The 22,119-nt window shown below is 36.8% G+C and overlaps 1 protein-coding gene across 2 annotated transcripts; it reads right to left on the bottom strand.

The window, feature by feature from the left end:
• Positions 1 to 4,676: 4,676 nt before the first annotated feature.
• LOC306886582 (chloride intracellular channel protein 5-like) lies at positions 4,677 to 21,952 on the bottom strand. Of its 2 annotated transcripts, XM_079443799.1 has the most exons (9): positions 21,823 to 21,952; positions 19,425 to 20,274; positions 18,550 to 18,720; positions 18,180 to 18,403; positions 8,045 to 8,154; positions 7,649 to 7,774; positions 7,462 to 7,568; positions 7,057 to 7,238; positions 4,677 to 5,574 (listed from the first exon to the last, which is right to left on the bottom strand). In XM_079443799.1, the coding sequence occupies exons 2-9, from the start codon at positions 20,245 to 20,247 to the stop codon at positions 5,410 to 5,412; spliced, it is 1,908 nt and encodes a 635-aa protein (XP_079299925.1). In that variant the 5' UTR covers positions 20,248 to 20,274; positions 21,823 to 21,952; the 3' UTR covers positions 4,677 to 5,409. The 2 variants fall into 2 exon arrangements, with proteins under 2 accessions (XP_079299925.1, XP_079299924.1); XM_079443798.1 differs by lacking the exons at positions 18,180 to 18,403; positions 18,550 to 18,720; positions 19,425 to 20,274; positions 21,823 to 21,952 and adding an exon at positions 11,788 to 12,036.
• Positions 21,953 to 22,119: the final 167 nt, after the last annotated feature.

Genomic DNA, 22,119 nt, shown 5'->3' with positions numbered 1-22,119 from the left:
TCCTATAATGTGTAATTTGTTGAATGTGAAGCATCTAAACAGATTTAATAATATTAGATTTAATATATTAATTACTTCTCTGAAAAAGTCAGCAACGTAAAGCAACAGGTTTATGACAAAATTATTACATTTTCTATCATAAGTATATATATTAGTGCTGTCAAACGATTAATCGTGATTCATCGCATTCAATATATATATATATATACATATTATTATGCATATATAAATACACGCACATGCATGTATATATTTAGGAAAATTATGTTATATTTGTATATTAAATATATTTATGTATAATAAAAATTATTTATATTTTCCAAATATATACTGTATGTGTGTGTATTTATATATACATAATAAATATACACAGTACACACACATATATTACATAAACACTTTTATTTTGTATTAATCGCGATTAATCATTTGACCTGTTGCTTTATGTTGCTGCCTGTTGCTGACTTTTTCAGAGAAGTAATTAAGATATTAATATTTTTGCCCCAATTGGCTGTTTAGATGCTTCACATTCAACAAACTGCACATTATATATATATTGATTTAGGTTAATTTTTGTATTTTTTTTAATAAAACATGGTGGTCATTTGATTATTGTTTAGTTAGAATTATGAAATTTTACTGGTATTGGTTTTGATAAAAGTCTGATATCACGACCACACTAAACGTAAGAACATGCAGCAACGCTTTAATCATAGTTTTCGAGCTCTGCATGACATGCGCTCTAGTTTCAGAAAAAGGACGTGTGAAACAGAAGTGAGGCTCCGTTCTGACACCTCGCTGGAAGCCGCCAAGTGCCAAAGCCTAAACAAACACACGTGTGTGAGAGTGACACTGTTCCACCCCATCACTCTCACCCTCTCTATCTTCCCAGCATGCAGCAGGGCCTGACATCGCTGGAACCGCGCTCACAGAGCAGGACGGCTCATATTATAACCGCAGAAGGGTCATTCCACGCTCTGCAGAGCGATACGGTGACTTACTGCCGGTAGCTAGCAGCTGTTTACACTGACTGAGGGTTTCTTCTCGCGGTTCTTTTGAGGTTTTAATTCAAAAGATGATGTCGAGGTGTTAAGATGACATCACAAACTTTTTGATAAAACGTTTGGTTTTACATATCAAATTAGATAAATAGTTCACCCATAAATGAATACTGTCATCACATTACTCACACAAGTTTATCCAAACCCATTTTTTTGCTGCTTTTCCATAAATGATGAAAGCATAGAGTGACTAGAAGTTGCTCCAAAAAGGACATGAAAATTTTTTTTTTACACTTTATTTCCAGTCTTTGATTCCTTACGAGCGCATTTACCTTATATTTCAGTCTGTTCCTCATGCAAAACTGTTGAATAAGTTGAAATATCGCACACAAATTGTATATACTATTGTATAAACTTATTTTGGCCTTCCTGAAGTTTGATAGCCCAGACTATATATTTTCTTCACTATATATGTTTTTATTTATTTTTAAATACAGTTTATACATTTTTATTTCAGTTTTAGTTTGTTATTTTAGTTTAATGCTGCCAATGGCATATGTTGTTATATTTTATTTCATTTAACATTTACTTAACATAATTTTATAGTTTAACAATAACCCTGATACAGAAAATATATCATTTTGCCTTCCTAGAAAGTCATATGTTTGGCCCGACATGAGGGTGAGTCAATGTTCATGAGTAATTTTTTTATGCTGGGGTGAACTATCCCTTTAGGCTTTTCACTAAAAAAAATAAAACTACATTATATTGTGATGCAGATCTAAACGCTAAGATGGACAGATGGGGAACACATGAAAGCATAATGAACATATACAGCGAGATGGAAACTTTAAGTAGATAAAAGAGTGTATCCCGAAATCCCAAAAGGCAAGTTGGCGATGGACAAAATAAAATATTCCTACCAAAGCAAACAATACCAAATGCCATTTCATACACTCTCAGCATGAAGACTTTTAATTTTCCACCATAAAATGTGAAACCTCTTGGATCTCTTCATGAGGTGCAGACAGACAGCACTGAAGTCTAAATCAAGATCTGACTGATGCATACCCACAATTACCCTGCTGTTTGAAACAGGGGCAAACTTCAACATTTGGTATCATTTAGAGCCCAGGCGATGTCACTGATGCACAACCGATCCACAGTCACAAATCCATCAAGATCTCAAAGGATATTACTGCGCATCCAACTCTGTGTGTTAACCTATAATTATAAGACTCAAGCAAATGCATGTTTTGATAAAACGGTCAGAGTGAACTACAGGTTGGCTTGCCTTTACTGCCCTGAAATCCTCTGATGTTGGTGATCCGAGCTGAGTTGTGGAGGAATCGCATGGTTTTTGCGTGGTGCGTTGGCAGTGTCCATGGAGTGGGCTCTGCTTTAGATTACCTTTGGGTTTTGAGCTATGAAAATACAACTGCCACTTCAGCATAAGTTAAATCAGGTGGGAAGTGAGTAGTGAAGTCAGCAGCTACCGCTGCTTTGACACCCTTCAAGAAAGGTAGAAGCATTCAGGAAAAGACTTATTTTCTCACATGTAATTGCCGGTTCCAGTACATATAATGTTCGTTTTCCAGTCCTGTGCTAGTATCGTTCTTGCTTTCTTCCATGCAAACACAGTTACCACAGTTTCTGTCAAAATAAGAGATACTCCAGTTATTGCAAATACTTTAAAAGTAATTAAAAAAAATAATTTTACATTTCCTGAAGAAAATGTGAGTGAAACGCTTACCTCTATGATGCTAAAGCATCTGCCAGGGCTTTGTAATGCAGTGTTTTGAGTGGTTTTCAGCACTTTGCTATGTGGCTTCATACTGGCCCAAGGCAAAAAAAGACCACCTTAGAGTCTCTATGGAGGTATTTACATGTACAATTCAAACGTTTTTACAAATTGAGCATCTTTCTAGACTTGGACCAAGTGTAAATGCTCTTCAAGGTGCATTTGAGATACTATACAAGATGCAATTCAGCCAAGATTAAATCTTTAGGCCCCGTATGTAAAACTTACACCGCTTAAACAGAAATACATTAAAATGCAGAGGTTTGGAAGCCCCGTAATCTACATGAGTGAGCAATTATGAATGGAATATATGGATGAAGCAACTGCAAAACTCCAACATTTATACATTACAGCATTATCTTCATCAGGCACAATGATTAGCATCATCATGGAAGTACATTTTTCTATCTGTATATAGCCAAGTAGATGGTATAGGATGCCTCGTTGAATGGAATCTGATCAGTTAGGTTACATGAAGTGAATAAGTGAAAATAAACCCATAATCTGATCACTCCTTCAATGCACAGTGGGAAAACAACACAGATTTTTCAATAAATCGTGCTTGCATGTTGTGTAACTGGAGATTCCTCACAGAGACAAGTGTTCTGGAGGAAAAAGAAAAGCGTGCTGGAGAAGGATTTCCATCTGAAGACAGATGATTGTGTGTTTGGTGTGTTGATGTGTGGGGTGTGAGTGAGTCGATCAGGCCTTCCATGCGCTTGAGGCTGCAGGACATTTCATCCAAAATGGTGCAAGACTTGCTGAAATAATCAAGGAAGGAGCCAAGTGCATGTTTGACCGGTCCTTTGCCCCACTGTCCACATAAAGACTGCAGACATAAATGCAGATGGTTTGAATTTGCAGTGAAAGAAATGTGTTGGACGGCTCAGAGATGGTGAAAGGGCTTCCTCAACAGGAAGTAGGGTAATTAAAACCCATGAGGCCAAGCGGCCCTGAGCTACCAGAGGAAAACCTCTCTTGTTTCGGCCTGTGTTCCAATCCGTGCTCGTATAAAGCAATATTATTCAGCTGCCAGCTAAACCTGACATACAGACGTCGCATGTGCTGGAAATCAGATGGAACGACAGCTTTTTTCACACGTACTTGACAGTTTGATAGACGGTGACCATTTGGTTTTTGTGAAATATCATCTTAAGTGTCTCATATTGTATCCAGCTGATGGTGCAGCAGCTCAGCAGATGTTTGGCTGTAACCACACCAAGTCAAAGGAATATGTTACCAATTGCAGCATCATTCAAGGTCATGTGCTTAAAATTAATTTTAATCTATATTCTGCTGAAACAAACGATTAAACCAATTTAATATGGTAGGCTGGTGCTCCAAGCCTGGCCAGCTGAGAAGTGCCTAAAACACCTCAAAAACCATCAAAGTAAACCATGTTGACAGAAACCAACTAAAACTAGCTGGAAGCAGATGACACCGGAAGCTGGACACATTCAATTTACAAATGGCCGATCCCGCTGTAACGGGAAAAATAAGGTGGTATCCACAGTCTAGACAAGAACAAAAACAAACCCATATTGAAGGTAGAGCTACAACAATTAAAACCGCACGTGTAAACATGAGAGTGGAGTGTTAAAATCGTTTACTATCCTGTATAAAGACGATTAACGTGGAAGGAGCGTCATTTAACGCGAGTATCCGCCCAGAAAACTAGTTCCGCAGCTACAGTCATGATTTCCACAACTTTTCATAATACAAATTTTGTATGGAAGAATTAATATGCTTAAACAAAAAATGCAATTTTCTCCCCTTAATCTCATCGGAGCTTTGCTGAGGGATGAGTCAATTATCTGTGCTAATCGACGAGATATTCGTCTTGCAGTATGACACGATTAAACACCAACGAATCATATATGAAAAAATATATTTTATTAATAAGAGACAATATTGTTGTTCATTTCAAATATATGAAAATTCCAGCGATAGCCTACCTGAGACCTAAACATGCCTATTTTTTTGTGATGGCTTAGAAACAATAATTATTTTAAAATATTCTGCATAAATTTCGCACCAGTATGTCTATCTTATCAACTGCAGAATGAGGCTAATTTTAATTAATTTCTCCACTAGTTTGTGGCTGTGTGCTTAAATAGAATTGTTCTCAAGCCAATTCTAAAGAAATTACATTCTTAACGCTCGCCTTTTTTTTCTCCTGTGGAGATTTACACACATTAACTATTATAAATACTAGGATTAAAAGTCCTACTCTTAGATAAAGCACAAAATTATATTACTGTTTCACAAGCTAGCAAAAATAATGTATACAACATAAAATTTGAAAGGTTTATGCTGGAAGAATTGGACTTTAAATGAGGAAAATCATCATCCAGCCCTGAAAAGTTGCAGAGAAACAGTGGCACAGTGTTTTTCTTCTAGACTGTCATACATAGCGACACTAATAGAGGAGTTTATGTCACTTGCAGACAGTAAACATAATGGCAATAGTATGGGAAGTACACACAAGCATGATATTACAGGACCGAGTCAATGTCCTGAAGGCAAATTAGACAAATGAGACATTGACACCAAGAGAAAGGTCACCACTTTAGCAGTTTTGCATTAGAGTCACTGATTAGTGCGTGTTCATTTGCCCAGCCGCTTGGCCACGTCCTGATAGGCCAGTTCAACCTCTCTGTCCGCCGCACAGGTATTGGTGAATTCATCCCGGGCGTAGGCGTTCTGCAGGTACCTCCAAACTCCACTGAACTCTGATGGGATCTCAAAGTTACGGTACTTCTTAGAAACCACCTGAATGTGGAAAGAAACATGATGCTAGTTTATGATCTAAACCAACTGCTACTTTATGTCCAAACTATTCATACTATAAGGATTGTAATAAATATCAAGTCGGGGCAAGTTGTTACATGTGGCTTATATGTTTTTAATTTTATGCAAATTGTTTTACAGTTTTAATTTAGCCATTAATTAGGCTATATTACATTTTAAATGCAGATAGGATGTGGAAGATGACTTTTTCTTATAGTTTAGGTGGAAATTTATATTAGAGAAAAGGCAATCTTCACAAATCAGTGTCAATAGGGTCCCTATGTGACAACTTGACCCATATTTAATACATAGTGTTATGAAATGCCACGATATATGTTTTTCCTAGGCAATACTGGTAGGAATGTTCAAAAGGTGTGTGTCTGTGCTGAAATGATGCAATTACAAACCACCTGTATGTGGGATGAAAAATAATGAAGAAATGAAACAACTGCTCATTTATAATCTAAACAAATCATCCTAATAGTATTTTAATAAATGTTAGGTTGGGGCAAGTTATCACATGTCTTTTATATGTTGTATTTTTATGCAATTTATTAACTGCAAATTGCAATTTGTCAAAAAGCAAAAACGTAAATGCAACATGCAAGGATTTATTGCAATTTGCTGTTTTATTTGTTTTAATTTATCCATTAATTTGCCGGTAATACATTTTAAATGCAGGTATGATATGGAAGATGACTTTTTATTTTAATTTAGGTAATATTTCACATTTCAGAAAAGGTTTTCTTCTCAATTTAGTGTCAAAAAACTGCAGGATCCTGATAACTTACCCCATACAAAATGTGACAACATGCCCCGCTGTTTTTTTTCTGTGCACAAATTGACTTTAAAATGTAAACCTACCCTGAGAATGATTAAATGCGATTAAAGGGACTGGTATCGAAGCAAATTGTCTGTTTTTTTTTTTTTTTTTTTCTCTCTCTCTCTATCCCCCATTCTCCTTTTTTTTCTCTCTTTCTCTCCCCCTTCTCTGTTGACTTTATCCACAACTTTTTTTTTTTGTTTGTTTTGTTTTCTAATTCCTTTTTTTTTTTATTATTATTATTTTTATTATTATCATTATAATTATTATTATTATTTTTTTTTTTATTATTATTATTATTATTTTTTTTTTTTTTTTTTTTTCTTTCTCTCTCTTGTTTTCTCTGTCCCCTGGTCTTGTCGGTCATAGTATGGTTAAATAAAAGGGTATATAAAATTTAATTAATTAATTAATTAAAAAAATAAAATAAAAAAATAAATATATTAAAAAAAAAAAAAAAAAAAAAAAAAAAAAAAAAAGGCTGTGAATGATGATAGCATAGCTACACATACATACTGTCATGTGTTATCTGTGTTACTGACAGGCCGGGAAAAAAAAAAAAAAAAAAAAAAAAAAGAATCGCCACTATTTTATCTTGCACTAAATGATCAATTACAGCAGATCTCTCAGTGGTACATTACCTTCACTACGTGCAGTTTGGGGAGGAGGTTGCAGTCTGCGAGCGTTAATTCATTGCCGTCCAAGTACTTGCGTTTGGAGCTCTTCTCCTCCCCCGTACTATCGACATCAATCTCGTCCGGCAGAGGGGAGTTCAGGAAGTTGTCCAGTTTCTTCAGAGCTTTCAGTAGCCCCTTCTCCAGACCTGCACAGCCAAAATTTTGATATGTGCTTGTGCTGAATGTTTTTATCTGAAGAAATACAGCGGCTTTAAGTCAAGACAATCCGTGTAAAGGCCTAACGGAATGCGAATGAGCTCTGGATAACATGTGGTTACATATTTCACCGTTGACAGCGGAGCATTCATAAAGAGCTGTAGATATTCCTTGAACCTGTCTAATAAGTCATAGAACAGACGTTAAACTCACTTGCGTTGGCTCCTGGATTTGTGTTCTTGATGTAGGCTGAGAACTTCGCGAAGATGTCATTTCCCGCCGAGTTGGACTCCTTATTCTTCGCAGCCAGTTTTGGAAACCTTTGGATGTGAACAAAAAATAATGCTGTTCACCTTATACATAAACAATCAATCCATCTGTGAACATCACGGCAACCTACTTGGGAGGCGCTAGCATCTCTTCCAAGAATTCTTCGATTTTGTTGACGTCTGTTCGCACCTCGCCATTGAATGTAAGGAATGGTGGAGGAGTACCAGGTGCGAGATTATGAAGATCTGCTGGTTTCCTTGAAGAAAAATGGAAAACTTTAGATTTTTAATGCACATTCACATCCAAGTTTGATCATTACATACACAGCCAATTAAAGCCAATGAAAATGCTTGATAAGCACGGGTTACTTAGCTTTGTTAATGTATTTCTGGTTGAAACAGGACATTTGGGTGGGACATCTATCTAAAGCTAACAGACTTTAAATAAAAGCCACAAAATTTTGATCCATGTGGTTTCTAACCGCCACTCCAATACCAGAAGCATACTTTTAAGTACAATTTGTTACCTTTTCAGGTCGACTGTGGTGACGTTGAACACGACTCCCTTCAGCCACAGGATCATAAAAAGCCTTTGAGAGAAAGGACAGTTTCCGATACTTTCTCCATCACTGCCAGCCTGAGGAACAAAACCGATAAATCAGTATCAACTCAATACATCACATCATATAAGTATAATACCATAGTACCACCACAGTATTATTTTTAGTGTAGGCAAGGTCTTGAAAATATTATCAATAAATTAAATATTATATAAGATCATTCACGTATATTCAACATAGTTCAACTTATTTAATTTCAAGAAACTTATATAAAATTTATGTGAGAGTGTGTGTATACAGTGGGGGGGGGGGGGGGATTATTTGATCCCCTGATGATTTTGTACATTTGCCCACTGACAAAGATTTTAATGGTAGGTTTATTTGAACAGTGAGAGACAGAATAACAACAAAATCCAGAAAAACGCATTTCAAAAAAGTTATAAATTGATTTGCATTTTAATGAGTCAAATAAGTATTTGATCCCCTATGAATCAGCAAGATTTCTGGCTCCCAGGTGTCTTTTATACAGGTAAGGAGCTGAGATTTGGAGCACTCTCTTAAAGGGACAGCTCCTAATCTCAGTTAGTTACCTGTAGCTTGGTGAGAAGGTGACAACAGCTGGTGTGATTATTCACAAATGGAAGAAACACAAAATAACTGTGAATCTCCCCCAGTCTGGGGCTCCATGCAAAATCTCACCTCGTGGAGTTTCAATGATCATGAGAACAGTGAGGAATCAGCACAGAACTACACAGGAGGATCTTGTCAATGATCTCAAGGCAGCTGGGACCATAGTCACCAAGAAAACAATTGGTAACACTGTGAAGGACTGAAATCCTGCAGCGCCTGCAAGGTCCCCCTGCTCAAGAAAGAACATGTACAGTCCCGTCTGAAGTTTGCCAATGATTCAGAGGAGAACTGGGTGAAAGTGGTTGTAGTCAGATGAGACCAAAATCCAGCTCTTTGGCATCAACTCAACTCGCCGTGTTTGGAGGAGGAGGAATGCTGCCTATGACCCCAAGAACACCATCACCACCGTCAAACATGGAGGTGGAAACATTATGCTTTGGGGTGTTTTTTTGCTAAGGGGACATGACAACTGCACAGCATCAAAGGGACGATGGACGGAGCCATGTACCATCAGGGCCAGGGCATTGAAGCCAACCAGGGCACTGAAAATGAGTCGTGGATGGGTATTCCAGAATGACAATGACCCAAAACACACGGCCAAGGCAACAAAGGAGTGGCTCAAGAAGAAGCACATTGAGGTCCTGGAGTGGCCTAGCCAGTCTCCAGACCTTAATCCCATAGAAAATCTGTGGAGGGAGCTGAAGGTTCAAGTTGCCAAACGTCAGCCTCAAAACCTTAATGACTTGGAGAGGATCTGCAAAGAGGAGTGGGACAAAATCCCTCCGGAGATGTGTGCAAACCTGGTGGCCAACTACAAGAAACATCTGACCTCTGTGATTGCCAACAAGGGTTTTGCTACCAAGTACGAAGTCATGTTTTGCGAAGGGGTCAAGTACTTATTTGACTCATTAAAATGCAAGTCAATTTATAACTTCTTTGAAATGTGTTTTTCTGGATATTTTTGTTGTTATTCTGTCTCTCACTGTTGAAATAAACCAACCATTTAAATTATAGACTGATCATTGCTTTATCAGTGGACAAACGTACAAAATCAGCAGGGGATCAAAAAAACTGTATATATACAAAATACTGTTGAATAATTGTAATAAATTGAATAATTGTAAAATAATTTTACAATTATTCAACTTATTACAGTCATTAAATTTTAGAAAATGTTAATATCACAGGTTCCCAAAAATATCAAGCAGCAAAAACTGTTTCCAACACTGATAATAAATCGGCATATTAGAATGATTTCTGAAGGATCATGTGACACTGAAGACTGGAGTAATTATACTGAAAATTCAGCTTTGCACCACAGGAATAAATTATATTTTAAAGTATATTAAAATAGAAAACATGCATTTTCACCAAGACATGCATGTTAGTGTCATTAGGGAAAATGTGAAATGATTAAACCCCTGAAAGTCATTCGCCATTCAGTGCATGATTTATAATCTTCACTACAATAGTACCAATGGGGATTCTGTGCCAAATTTCCATATCTGAAATTAGGCGATCAAGCTATCCAATAGTGTCCTTAAACTGGGCCAGTAACCTGAGCCGGACATCAGATCCGCGCTTGAGCTGAATTATGCATGGAAATTCCATTACCTGCCCCATTAGCCCACAGCAGGGTTTGGGGTCATACTGTACCTGTCAACACAACTATGAGTTAGACGTCACCCTCGCCACCTAAAATGAATGTGTTTAGCACTTAGCTATGCTGGGATAAAATGCATAGAGGTTAGTTTTCAAATGGTCAACGCTTGATTGGCTCAGAGTTATTGCTGATGTTACACATGAGGTAGAGATCACACGCAGAGATGTTTAAAGTATGTGATATGCAAGATCTTTCAATCTGACATCACTCAATCCACCTTCCCTAAATATACTAAATATAATGTTATTTAAATTTGTTATTTTGGTCAAACAGATATGCATAGTGTTTTATGACTCTCTTTGGATTGTCCATGCAAAACTCTTGAAAAATCTATTGGAATCTTTGGTTTCATGAAGAACCTTTAACATGCATAGAATCTTTCCATTGCACAAAAGGTTAAATATGGAAAAAGGTGATTTTAGATTATTCAAATGTTTTTTTACACTTGGTTCTTGTGAGATATAAACTCAGTTCTTTTAAGAAATGTTATTCGGAGTTATTCTATGGCATTTGCTTTTGGAACATTTATTTTTTAAAGTGTAGGTGGATAGTTTACCCCAAAATTATAATTCTATTTATTCTGTATAGAGGACTAAAAATGATATTTTTAAGAATGCTGGTAACCAAACAGTTGACGGTAGCCATTGACTTCCATAGTATGACAAAAAACTGAATGACTACCGGCAACTGTTTGGTTACAACACATTCTTTAAAATATCTTCTTTTGTGTTCAACAGAAGAAAGAAACTCATACAAGTTTGAAACAAGTGGAGGGTGAGCAAATGAATCATTCATGTCTATAACACAGTATGTGAGAGTTTAATACTAAAAGTTAGGGGCTGTCAAATTACTAACCCTAATTTTAAGCAACTTCACAAACATCACTAAGTTCATAAATCAATAGTCAGCAAGCAGTAAACACAAAGTTTTCCAACCCCTTTGCATTTGCTGTCAATATTAGCTCTATTAATAACTTTGACGCCACTTGTAAGAAACACAGCATCTGACCTTCTGCGACTATGACGGTTCTTTGATTTATAAAGCTTTTATAATGTCTTTATCAACATTTCACCCTCATTCTTTCAGCTGTTAACATTCTCTAAACATCATCACATTTAAAAATCCCAATGCAAAAATAAACCACAGAAGGCAGCAGAAGAAAGGAGACACTTGAACACAAAGGAAGTAGAGCGTGAGCTGTTGATAGAAAGGAAGAAATAATTCAACAGCAACCTTTGAAATGTTACTGTCCCGGGCCAAACGCCCACCTTAACCTCAACCAAAACTGCTAAAACTGTCAGAAAGCTCTTAAAAGTAATGCCAGCATCGATTCCTGATTATTGATTAAGTATGCAGCACACAAACACAGCCAGAGAGCTTAGACCCACAGCTCATTAAAGCTTATGTTCATGCTTACCTTCACGAAAAGCTCAATATCAGGATCTTTGTCCTCCTCATTTGAGGTCATATCGCTGAAGCTCACTCCAATTCAGAGGCTGATTGAGAATTATGAATATGTAATCTCTTTTCCTTGGATGTGGGAGTCTGTTAAGTGTCCGGCGGGGTGTTGTGATGGTCTCGGCGCTGTAACAGGTCGGTGGAGGTGCGGTGCTTGTTTTGATTTGGCCCCTGCGGTCAGCTGTCAGTGAGAGCCGCTCTGACTGTCACAGGAGGGCCAAAAATAGCCTCCACGCGGCGCAGGAGCACTAGGGAGGAGTTCAGTGTCACCTACACCAGCTCAGTGTCGCTCGGGTCCTTTATAGAAATATGATGAATCATATTTCACTCCTTCCTGTCAAAACCTGAGTCACGAAACACTGACCTCTCACAGCGCTGGTGCGAAAATCCCAACTGGGTTTAGTAGTCGTACAAAATTTTTATTTTCCTTACTAACATCACCCTTTTTGCTCATTATCTTCGAATCAGCTGGTGTTTAAGTGATTTTTAGTGGAATGGCAGATGTGGCGTACAGTAAGTACTCATTTGTAAGTCGTTTTGGATAAAAGCGTCTGCTAAATGACTAAATAAATAAGTAGCATTTTTAATTGGGTCACTGTCTCTCAGGCCCCAGTTCCTCCCGGTCGGGCTTCATAATCAGCTGGTGGTTCAGTTTGGGACGGTTATGAGTAAACCATTCCAGTAAGTTCTCTCTAAATATAGAGCCGTAGCCTCCCTGAACACTCATTTACACATGATTACTGACCTCAGGACTGTACAGTAACAGTCACACACTAAACTGATGCTCTCTTTTGAACACCAACTAAGCAGATAAGTATTTGTGGTACGTCATATTAGATTTGGCACAGTGAAATGTTCTAATAAATGTTATATATACATCACCATTTAAAAGTTTTGGGTCATTAAATGTATTATTTAAGAAATTAACACTTTTTTCAGCAAGAATACATTAAATTGATCAAAAGTGATAGTAAATAAATTTTTTTAATTATGTCAGATAATTTAATACAACTATACATATGACCATAGGTCTATTAAATGTATTTTTTTAAAGAAATGAATGCTTTTATTTAGCAAACTGAATTTAGAATTTATCAAAATTGACAGTAAAGACTTTTTGGAAATTCTATTTGAAATTAATGCAGTTTTTTTTGGTATTGCTTTATATTCAATAAAAACCTTTCATCAAAAATGTTATGTGCCCCAGCTGTATTCAACATTGATAATAATGAGAAATTATCATATTTAAGAATTGATAATAACCAAATCAGTATATTAGAATGATTTCTGAAGGATCATGTGACACTAAAGACTGGAGTAATGATGCTGAAAATTCAGCTTTGATTCACAACAATAAATTACTATTTAACATATATCAAAATAGAAAACAGTTATTTTAAATTGTAATAATATTTCACAATATTACTGTTTTTTTTCTATATATTTAATCAAATAAATGCAGCCTTGGTGAGCTGAAGAGATTCAAAAACAATAACAAATCTTATCAACCCCAAATTTTGAATGGCACCGTTTTGTGCGGTGTGTACACCCCCTCCCCCCCAGAAGTGAGTACACCCCTCACATTTTTGTAAATATTTTTATTGTATCTTTTCATGTGACAACACTGAAGAAATAACACTTTGCTCCAATGTAAAGTAGTGAGTGTACAGCTTGTATAACAGTGTAAATTTGCTGTCCCCTCAAAATAACTCAACACACAGCCATTAATGTCTAAACCGCTGGCCACAAAAGTGAGTACACCCCTAAGGGAAAATGTCCAAATTGGGCCCAATTAGCCATTTTCTCTCCCCGGTGTCATGTGACTCGTTAGTTTTACAAGGTCTCAGGTGTGAATGGGGAGCAGGTGTGTTAAATTTGGTGATATCGCTCTCACTCTCTCATACTGGTCACTGGAAGTTCAACATGGCACCTCATGGCAAAGAACTCTCTGAGGATCTGAAAAAAAGAATTATTGCTCTACATAAAGTTGGCATAGTCTATAAGAAGATTGCCAAGACCCTGAAACTGAGCTGCAGCACGGTGGCCAAGACAATACAGCGGTTTAACAGGACAGGTTCCACTCAGAACAGGCCTCGCCATGGTTGACCAAAGAAGTCGAGTGCACGTGCTCAGCGTCATATCCAGAGTTTGTGTTTGGGAAATAGACGTATGAGAGCTGTCAGCATTGCTGCAGGGGTTGAAGGGGTGGGGGGTCAGCCTGTCAGTGCTCAGACCAGTGCACACTGCATCAAATTGATCTGCATGGCTTCTAAAGATGATGCACAAGAAAGCCCGCAAACAGTTTGCTGAAGACAAGCAGACTAAGGACATGGATTACTGGAACCATGTCCTGTGGTCTGATGAGACCAAGATAAACTTATTTGGTTCAGATGGTGTCAAGCGTGTGTGGCGGCAACCAGGTGAGGAGTACAAAGACAAGTGTGTCTTGCCGACAGTCAAGCATGGTGGTGGGAGTGTCATGGTCTGGGGCTGCATGAGTGCTGCCGGCACTGGGGATCTACAGTTCATTGAGGGAACCATGAATACCAACATGTACTGTGACATACTGAAGCAGAGACTGGGCCGCAGGGCAGTATTCCAACATGATAACGACCCCAAATACACCTCCAAGACGACCACTGCCTTGCTAAAGAAGCTGAGGGTAAAGGTGATGGACTGGCCAAGCATGTCTCCAGACCTAAACCCTATTGACCATCTGTGGGGCATCCTCAAACGGAAGGTGGAGGAGCGCAAGGTCTCTAACATCCACCAGCTCTGTGATGTCATCATGGAGGAGTGGAAGAGGACTCCAGTGGCAACCTGTGAAGCTCTGGTGAACGCCATGCCCAAGGGGGTTAAGGCAGTGCTGGAAAATAATGGCCACACAAAATATTGACACTTTGGGCCCAATTTGGACATTTTCACTTAGGGGTGTGCTCACTTTTTTTACAGCAGTTTAGACATTAATTGCTGTGTGTTGAGTTATTTTGAGGGGACAGCAAATTTACACTGTTATACAAGCTGTACACTCACTACTTTACATTGGAGCAAAGTGTCATTTCTTCAGTGTTGTCACATGAAAAGATATAATAAAATATTTACTAAAATGTGAGGGGTGTACTCACTTCTTTGAGATACTGTATATAAGCCAAGAGCCAGACATATTGCTTCTATATTAGCATCAATTCTGTACATAAAAACAACTTTTACACATCATTTCTCTTGACTGAATAAGTCACAACTGATTGTCCTCACAGCAGTGTCATGATATATACAGTAACCTGTAGTTTACCTGGAAGTTGGACAATAACAAAGTGAGACCTCTAGTGGCTGCTTGACATCATCTACAAAAATCTACCTGTACTTCATAAAAATACACTCTTTAAATAGCTGAAATATATATTTTATTTGATTTTCATGTTTTTCAGTCACAAAAGGTTCCATTTAGTTTTTGCTTTGCATAGTTTCATGAAGATTTACAAAGCTGTGAAAATATGGCCACAAACATTTGATAGCCAAATACTGCACAAGCCAGGGTGATTTCCTGTTTCAGTAACTAAAGACTGATGTCAAATAATATTGACCGCTGCTAAATGTTCAGACAAAACGGCAAGAAATATTTAGAAAATGACAAACCATGGATAAAAAGTCAAAATGAAAAAAAACATTGCACAGCTCTTAAATGTCATTTCAAGTCAAGAGTCAAAAACCAGCATTACAAGTCCAAAACACGAGCAATGCCATTTAAAAAAAAAAGAACAAATGCTAGTAATTAAATAGAAAAGTAACATCCCTGTTATACAAACATTTTTAAAGCATGAATAAAAATTCCTCATTTTAAAAGCAGCAACATGTTCCCTTCCCCGAACCTGAACCTACAGACCACAGTGCAATAAGCAAAAACACAAGCTTTACAGTGTATTTACACATACAACAATCTCTGAGAAACATTCAACACTCAGAATCATAACATTCAGGTAAAAAGCCCTCATAAACCCTACAGAAATATTCCTCAGTAGGGATTCAAGAAGAAACGTGAGATTTAGCATTAGTTTAGTTGCATTTGATTAAATATGCCTTTTCTGCAAAGAAACAAAGCAACTTCTAGAAAAATAAATAAATATTCAGATAACTGGTTGTGTATCTCCCCGGCGGTGAGAACAGATAAAACGTGACTTAATAAATAAACTTTCACTACAAGCAAATGCTCAGTACGGGCATTTTCAAGTAACCTCAGTATCGTGTTTATTCACTGAAAACAAGCTAGTAACAACTATTATTGCTAATGTTCTGCACTTTTTTTCCCTGCATTTCTCAAAAGCATTGCAAACCTAAGTAGAAATCATTGTTTCAATGCATTCTGAGACTATATCTATTCTATATATATATTCTGAGCATGAAGCGTGGTGTACCTCAGTAACTTGACAGCTAACATACAGTATGCATAGACATAAAGCAATATTTTTTATATGCATATGATAACGCTAAAAAGCATTAAATGGAAGTAGCATGATTTAATCATTCTGAAATCTGTTAAACATGAACAGAGCATGCTTGTGCATGTGAGATTATTCAGGAAATTATCTAACACGCAATCTAAATATTTTTTGCTTTTTTTGTACATGTTGTTGTACAGGGTATGAAAACTTATTTCCGCCACAAAGAAAAAGAAATTAATTAACGTCTTACAATTTTTGTTTCTATTCTGAGAAAAAAGTCAGAATTGTAAAACATAAACTTGTAATTCTGAATTGTGAGATAAATAGTCACAATTAACCTTTTTTATTTCATGACAGAAACAAGCTTGACTTTATCACAATTACAAGTTTAGAACTTGCAATTCTGACTTTTTTCTCAAAATGAGTTTATTTCTCACAATTCTGAGTTTATATCTTGCGATATTAAGGAAAAAAATGAGAATTACAAGATATAAAGTCACGAGATTACCTTTATTTTTATTCCTTGGCAAAAACAAGCTTGGGTTTTTCCTCAGAATTTACGAGTTTTTATCTCACTGTTCTGAGGGGAAAAAACAATCGTGAGAATTGTGAGATAAATCGCATTTACCCTTTTTTATTCCATGACAAGCTTGACTTTTCCTCGCAATTTCAAGTTTATAACCTGCAATTCTGACCTTTTTTCCTCAAAATTAGTTCAAGTTTATTGAGAGAATTACAAGATATAAGTCAAAGTGATCGTTATTATTTTATTCCGTGGCAAAAACAAATGAACTTTTTCCTCGGAATTTTGAGTTTTTTGAGTTTGTATCGGTAAATTCTGAGGTGAAAAAAAACAATTGTGAGATATAGACTTTTTTTTTAATTCCATGGCTAGACTTTTTCCTTATAAATATAAGTTTATAACTTGCAATTTTAGTATATCTTGCAGTTCTGGGTAAATTAATAAGATTGGCAACATATAAAGTCAGAATCGGGGACAAGAAATAGATGCTTGACATTTTCCTTCAGAATTGCAAGTTTATATGTTCCAATTCTGAGTTTATATCTCACAATTCTGAGTCACAGTTACCTTTTTTATTTTTTATTCTGCAGTAGAAATTCCCTACCAGGGAACTCATACAGGGACAGAACTTCTGTGCTCATTTACTCGCCCTCAAAGTGTTCCAAACCGGTTCCAAGCCTTTCTTTCTTCTGTTAAACATAAAAGAAGATATTTTGAATGGTTGCCAAACAGTTGCTGGTAACCATTGACTTCCAAAGTATTTTTTCCATACTATGGAAGTTAATGGGTGACTGGCAAATGTTTGATTACCCACATTCTTCAAAATATCTTGTGCTCAACGGAAGAAAGCAATTCATACAGGATGGGAACAACATGAAGCTTGTCAGAATTTTCATTTTTGGGTGAACTATCCCTTTAAGAACAATTTTAAAACTAAATGCCTATAAGGTAATTCTATCTCAACAGCTGCTGATGTCAAGGACATGTTTTGTCATGTTGTTTGGTACTAACGATCACTCATCATTATTGTGCCTTCAGTGTATGTTACTGGCTTCAACGGCTCAATTTCTCCCTTACAGTTTCAGTATGATTGTCATCTCTGCACCATTTCAGCATTTAAAGGAACAGTTCACCTGAAATTAGAAATGCAGTCGTTAAACTGTTTCTTTATTGTATGCTGCATGTGTCTGTATCGAGTCAAATCCCTCCATCCAACACAGTACCTGCTTCTACTGACACGCTTCATTCAAGCAGCGGCTCGTCATCAGCGTCGTCCTCTAACTCCAAGCGGGCGAACGGACGTGGAGACGAGGCATCTCTGTTCTTCATCAGCTTGAATAGACAGGTGAAGGTGGTCAGGATGATCAGAACCCCGATGACGAGGCCCACCGCTAGCGCTAGCTCTCCGCACTGCTCGTTAACTAGCGCACAGCGCACGTGAGCGAAGCTGCCATTGTTAGGCCTCGGAAGGACGCCCACGAGGTGACACATGAGCGGGTAGAGATCCACACTATTAAAGCTCGACATCTTGTAGCCTTTGCGGAACGCAGGCCCGTGGGCGGCCAGGAAGGGATGCATGCTGGGTAGTGTATTGTCATAGCCATGATCGCCCACTGCGAAAGACAAGAAACTCATGAAAAACAATGCACAAATCACAATTGCCAAGATATGCATTTTTTAAATACCATTTGTGAATTAATTTGAATTCATTAATTCAATGCAAATTCAAACTCAAAAATTGCTTTCAAGGAACACTTACTGCGTGGGAGTTTGCCATTTTTGACAATCGTCCAGCCTTCATCCGCCACCAAAAGGATTGGCTGGATCCTTACATTGTTTTTATAGTGCAGCCTATCAGGAACATTGTCCTTCAGGTACGCCTTCATGTGATCGTGACAGCTGGACAGGTTTTTGTACACAGTCGAATTATCTGTCAATTAAATAAAGAAAATAAAAAACAAGTAATTATGAGGAAACATCCATATTAGCAGACCCAGATCAAATCTGTGGACTTTGGAAAGAAAAACGGTGGGATTTTAAGGAATAAACAAATAAATAAACAAAGTAAAATGCATCAAATTACTAGTTATTAACCAGCCCCGTAGACCAATATCTATAGCCTAAATCTTTTGTGGATAATGCATGAATGCAACAAATATTTTAGTAAATTTCTTAAGTATTGTGTGTACAATAAAAGCACATTTAAATGAAATATTATTCAAATTATATATTATTTATTAAATATTACTTAAACTATATATTTAAGTACCTATATATGCATGTATGGGTTGTTGACGTGGCATTTTCACTGTCCCACAGGATAAAAATGAATATAATTAATATTGTCGTTATTTAAAATGCTGTAAATCGTTAAACATTTCTTAGTCCTACATGAACTGTTGTTAAAAAAGCTGCAGTGTTATTTGATTTATTTTTTATTTTTGAGCCAAATGTCAAAATTGTCCTAATATATATATATATATATATATATATATATATATATACACACACACACACACACTGGTGGCAATTTTAAAAGCAGAAGAAGAAAAAAAAAAAAAATAATCACAGATCACTGTGGGGAAGACAAGCTTTTTAATTTAAACATTAATTAAATAGAGTATAAATAATGACCTTCCAGTGGGATTATAGCAGCCACAGGAGTGAGATCCACCACCCTGTAGCTGCTCGGACTGATGCAGTCATCCAGTTTAATAAGACGCTCTTGAGAACACTGGGCCATGCCGTGATCACTAGTGATGATGACGTTAATTTTCCCCCATAATCCCGTTTTGTTGAGCTGCTCCATCAGGATGCCTATATGATCATCCACTTCCTTTAAAACCCTGGTCATCTCAGTGGTGTTGTCCGGGCCGTATAGGTGTCCGCTCCGGTCGGGCTCTTCCCAATACAGAGTGCCAAACTTCACAGTTTTGTCTTTGGTCATCCATTGTGTGAGGTTTCCCAGCCTTTCTTGGAAAGTCACCTTGGGGTCGTATTCGAATCGGTATGTTAATGTGTGGTTTTGAATACTGACATCCGTTCCTGGCCACATAGCAGCCGCTGCCTTATATCCAGACTCCTCCACAGACACCCAAATCGGCGTGGCTTCGTTCCACCAGAAAGGATCACTGTCATTCTGAAGAGAGAATGTCTTTTTCGACACTGGGTCGTACATAATACTGGCCAGTATCCCGTGGCTCTCTGCGTACAGCCCTGTGACGAGACTGTAATGATTGGGAAAGGTTTTCGTCGTGAACACATTGGTCAGCTCGTGGACAAGCACGCCCTCGGAGAAGAACTTCTCAAGATTGGGAAATGAGTATTTCTTTAGGTAGTCTGCACGAAAACCATCAAACGACACCAGGAGGAGCGGCGGCGCGTCGTTTCCAGACTCCAGGGACAGGGTTAATGCACTACAGGCGATGAGAGCACACAGATAACCGCTGACCTGCATCCTGTGCTGCGGCTGTCACTTTCTTCACTGTCAATACACAAAACCAATTTATAACAGACACCGCTTGTTCATGTTAAAGTCCCATAATGAAATGGATTTTTGCCCACAAGTCATCAATTTCCTCATTAACACACACTCTTTTCAGCAGACTACCTAACTTGTGCCTGTTAAAGATCATTACTAACCCACCCTGAACTTTACTGACCGCATCACAACTCAAACTTCATTTAAAACGTACTTCATTTCAACCAGTTGCCAAAAAGATGAATAAAATGACAAAAACACACAACAAAATGACTATTCTTTAACTTATTCTTACTTATTTCAGATAGCTGGCAACATTTCTCATTTTCATTTATTTTAAGTTGAAATACTAAAATAACTAAAACCAAATAAACTAATATATAGACACATTAAAAAAAGAGACAAAAACACAATAAAATGACTAAAACTTTAACTTACTTTATTTAGCTAGTTGTCAAGGCAACTTTTTTCACAACTATAATATATGTTATACACACTATTTTGCACAAAAACTATTTTCATTAGTAGTTTTCTTATTATTTTAAGACAATTATGAATATTTTAACTACGGTCATAATGTTAGGGAGAGACTTAGGGTTATTCGTAATAAGACTGAAACAACTAAAAGATTAAATATATAATAATTGATAATCAGGATAACTGTACATAATGTTTCATAAAGGATAGTACTGTAAATGATGGATTCAAATTAATTAATTTATTTATTTTCATCTGATTCACTGATTAATTGAGCCCTAATTAATAATGACAAATTTTGTACCAAATATTTAGTTAAAAAAAAGTCAAAGTCTATTTATTTTTATGCATTCAAAGTTGACAGCTAGCATACTGCTGTTAAAGTCTAAGTATTTTCAAACCATGATCTATAACAAAGACTAAGGGACTTAGAAGCTGCTGTAAAGTGCAGAATCACACATATATATATATATATATTTATTTATAGACTTATTGCAGCTCTGAACCCATGTCCAGGAACTTCACCTGTTAGTCAATACTGGACAGTCCAGAGGAAGTTTCACCTAATAAATGTCCACTTTCCCTTACTTTCACTTAGAGAAAAAAAATTTTTTAATTATTAATATCAATATTTATAATTAATAGAACTTTTGTGTAAATTATGTGTTTTTTTGTAACAAGGAAGTGATACAGGAAGCACCTGAGAACAAAACGTGGTTCTGAACCCAGTAATGATAGTGAACAGCTGCAAAGCATCACATTCACTGGAGCTGATCAATAATCAATACAGGCCTGATCAAAACTCACTTATAATACAAATATATTCTATATAAAAGACTAAATGGTTTCAACAAACTACGAAAACTGCAACTTAAAAGGAAAAACTTGACAGTCTAGAACTCTGATCACATTATTACTGATGATGCATTGATTATGATATAAATGACCAAAGATGATGCATTGATTATGATATAAATAATCAAAGATGATGCATTGATTATGATATAAATAATCAATGACACTTGGCCAAACTTAGCCATTAAGTAACTCAAAAAAGACGAAATATTAGCATACCTTTTTGCTCGGGACGTTGGAAACCGTATATTTTAACTGCAGTCGCATTAAACTCTTAGGTGGTGTCGATATGAGTTATAAAGTCACATATCTTCTGGGTTCCTCGCGCTTCCTCGAACACAATACCAGCATGACGTCATCGCATGATTGACAGCTCCAGCAGCCAATAGAAGCGAGGTACGTCCCACTGCAGGTGCTCTACACTGATCTACAGTAAACATTATTATTTTTATTTTTTGCATATACGACATTTGTTTGAATTAAGCACAACTAATGTAAAAAATAATCCGATTTTAA

The sequence above is a fragment of the Barbus barbus genome, assembly GCF_936440315.1.
Source record: "Barbus barbus genome assembly, chromosome: 20".
Classification (NCBI taxonomy): domain Eukaryota; kingdom Metazoa; phylum Chordata; class Actinopteri; order Cypriniformes; family Cyprinidae; genus Barbus; species Barbus barbus.
The sequence above is the reverse complement of the archived record's forward strand: the minus strand, read 5'-3'. Positions and strand labels throughout refer to the sequence as shown.

Coding starts and splice junctions, on each gene's coding strand:
- LOC306886582 (XM_079443799.1), bottom strand. CDS start 20,247: ATGCAGGTCAGCGGTTATCTGTGTGCTCTCATCGCCTGTAGTGCATTA. Junction 18,404..18,549: donor AAATGGCAAACTCCCACGCA/GTAAGTGTTCCT, acceptor TGTCTTTCGCAG/TGGGCGATCATGGCTATGAC. Junction 7,775..8,044: donor ACCACAGTCGACCTGAAAAG/GTAACAAATTGT, acceptor TTTTTCTTCAAG/GAAACCAGCAGATCTTCATA.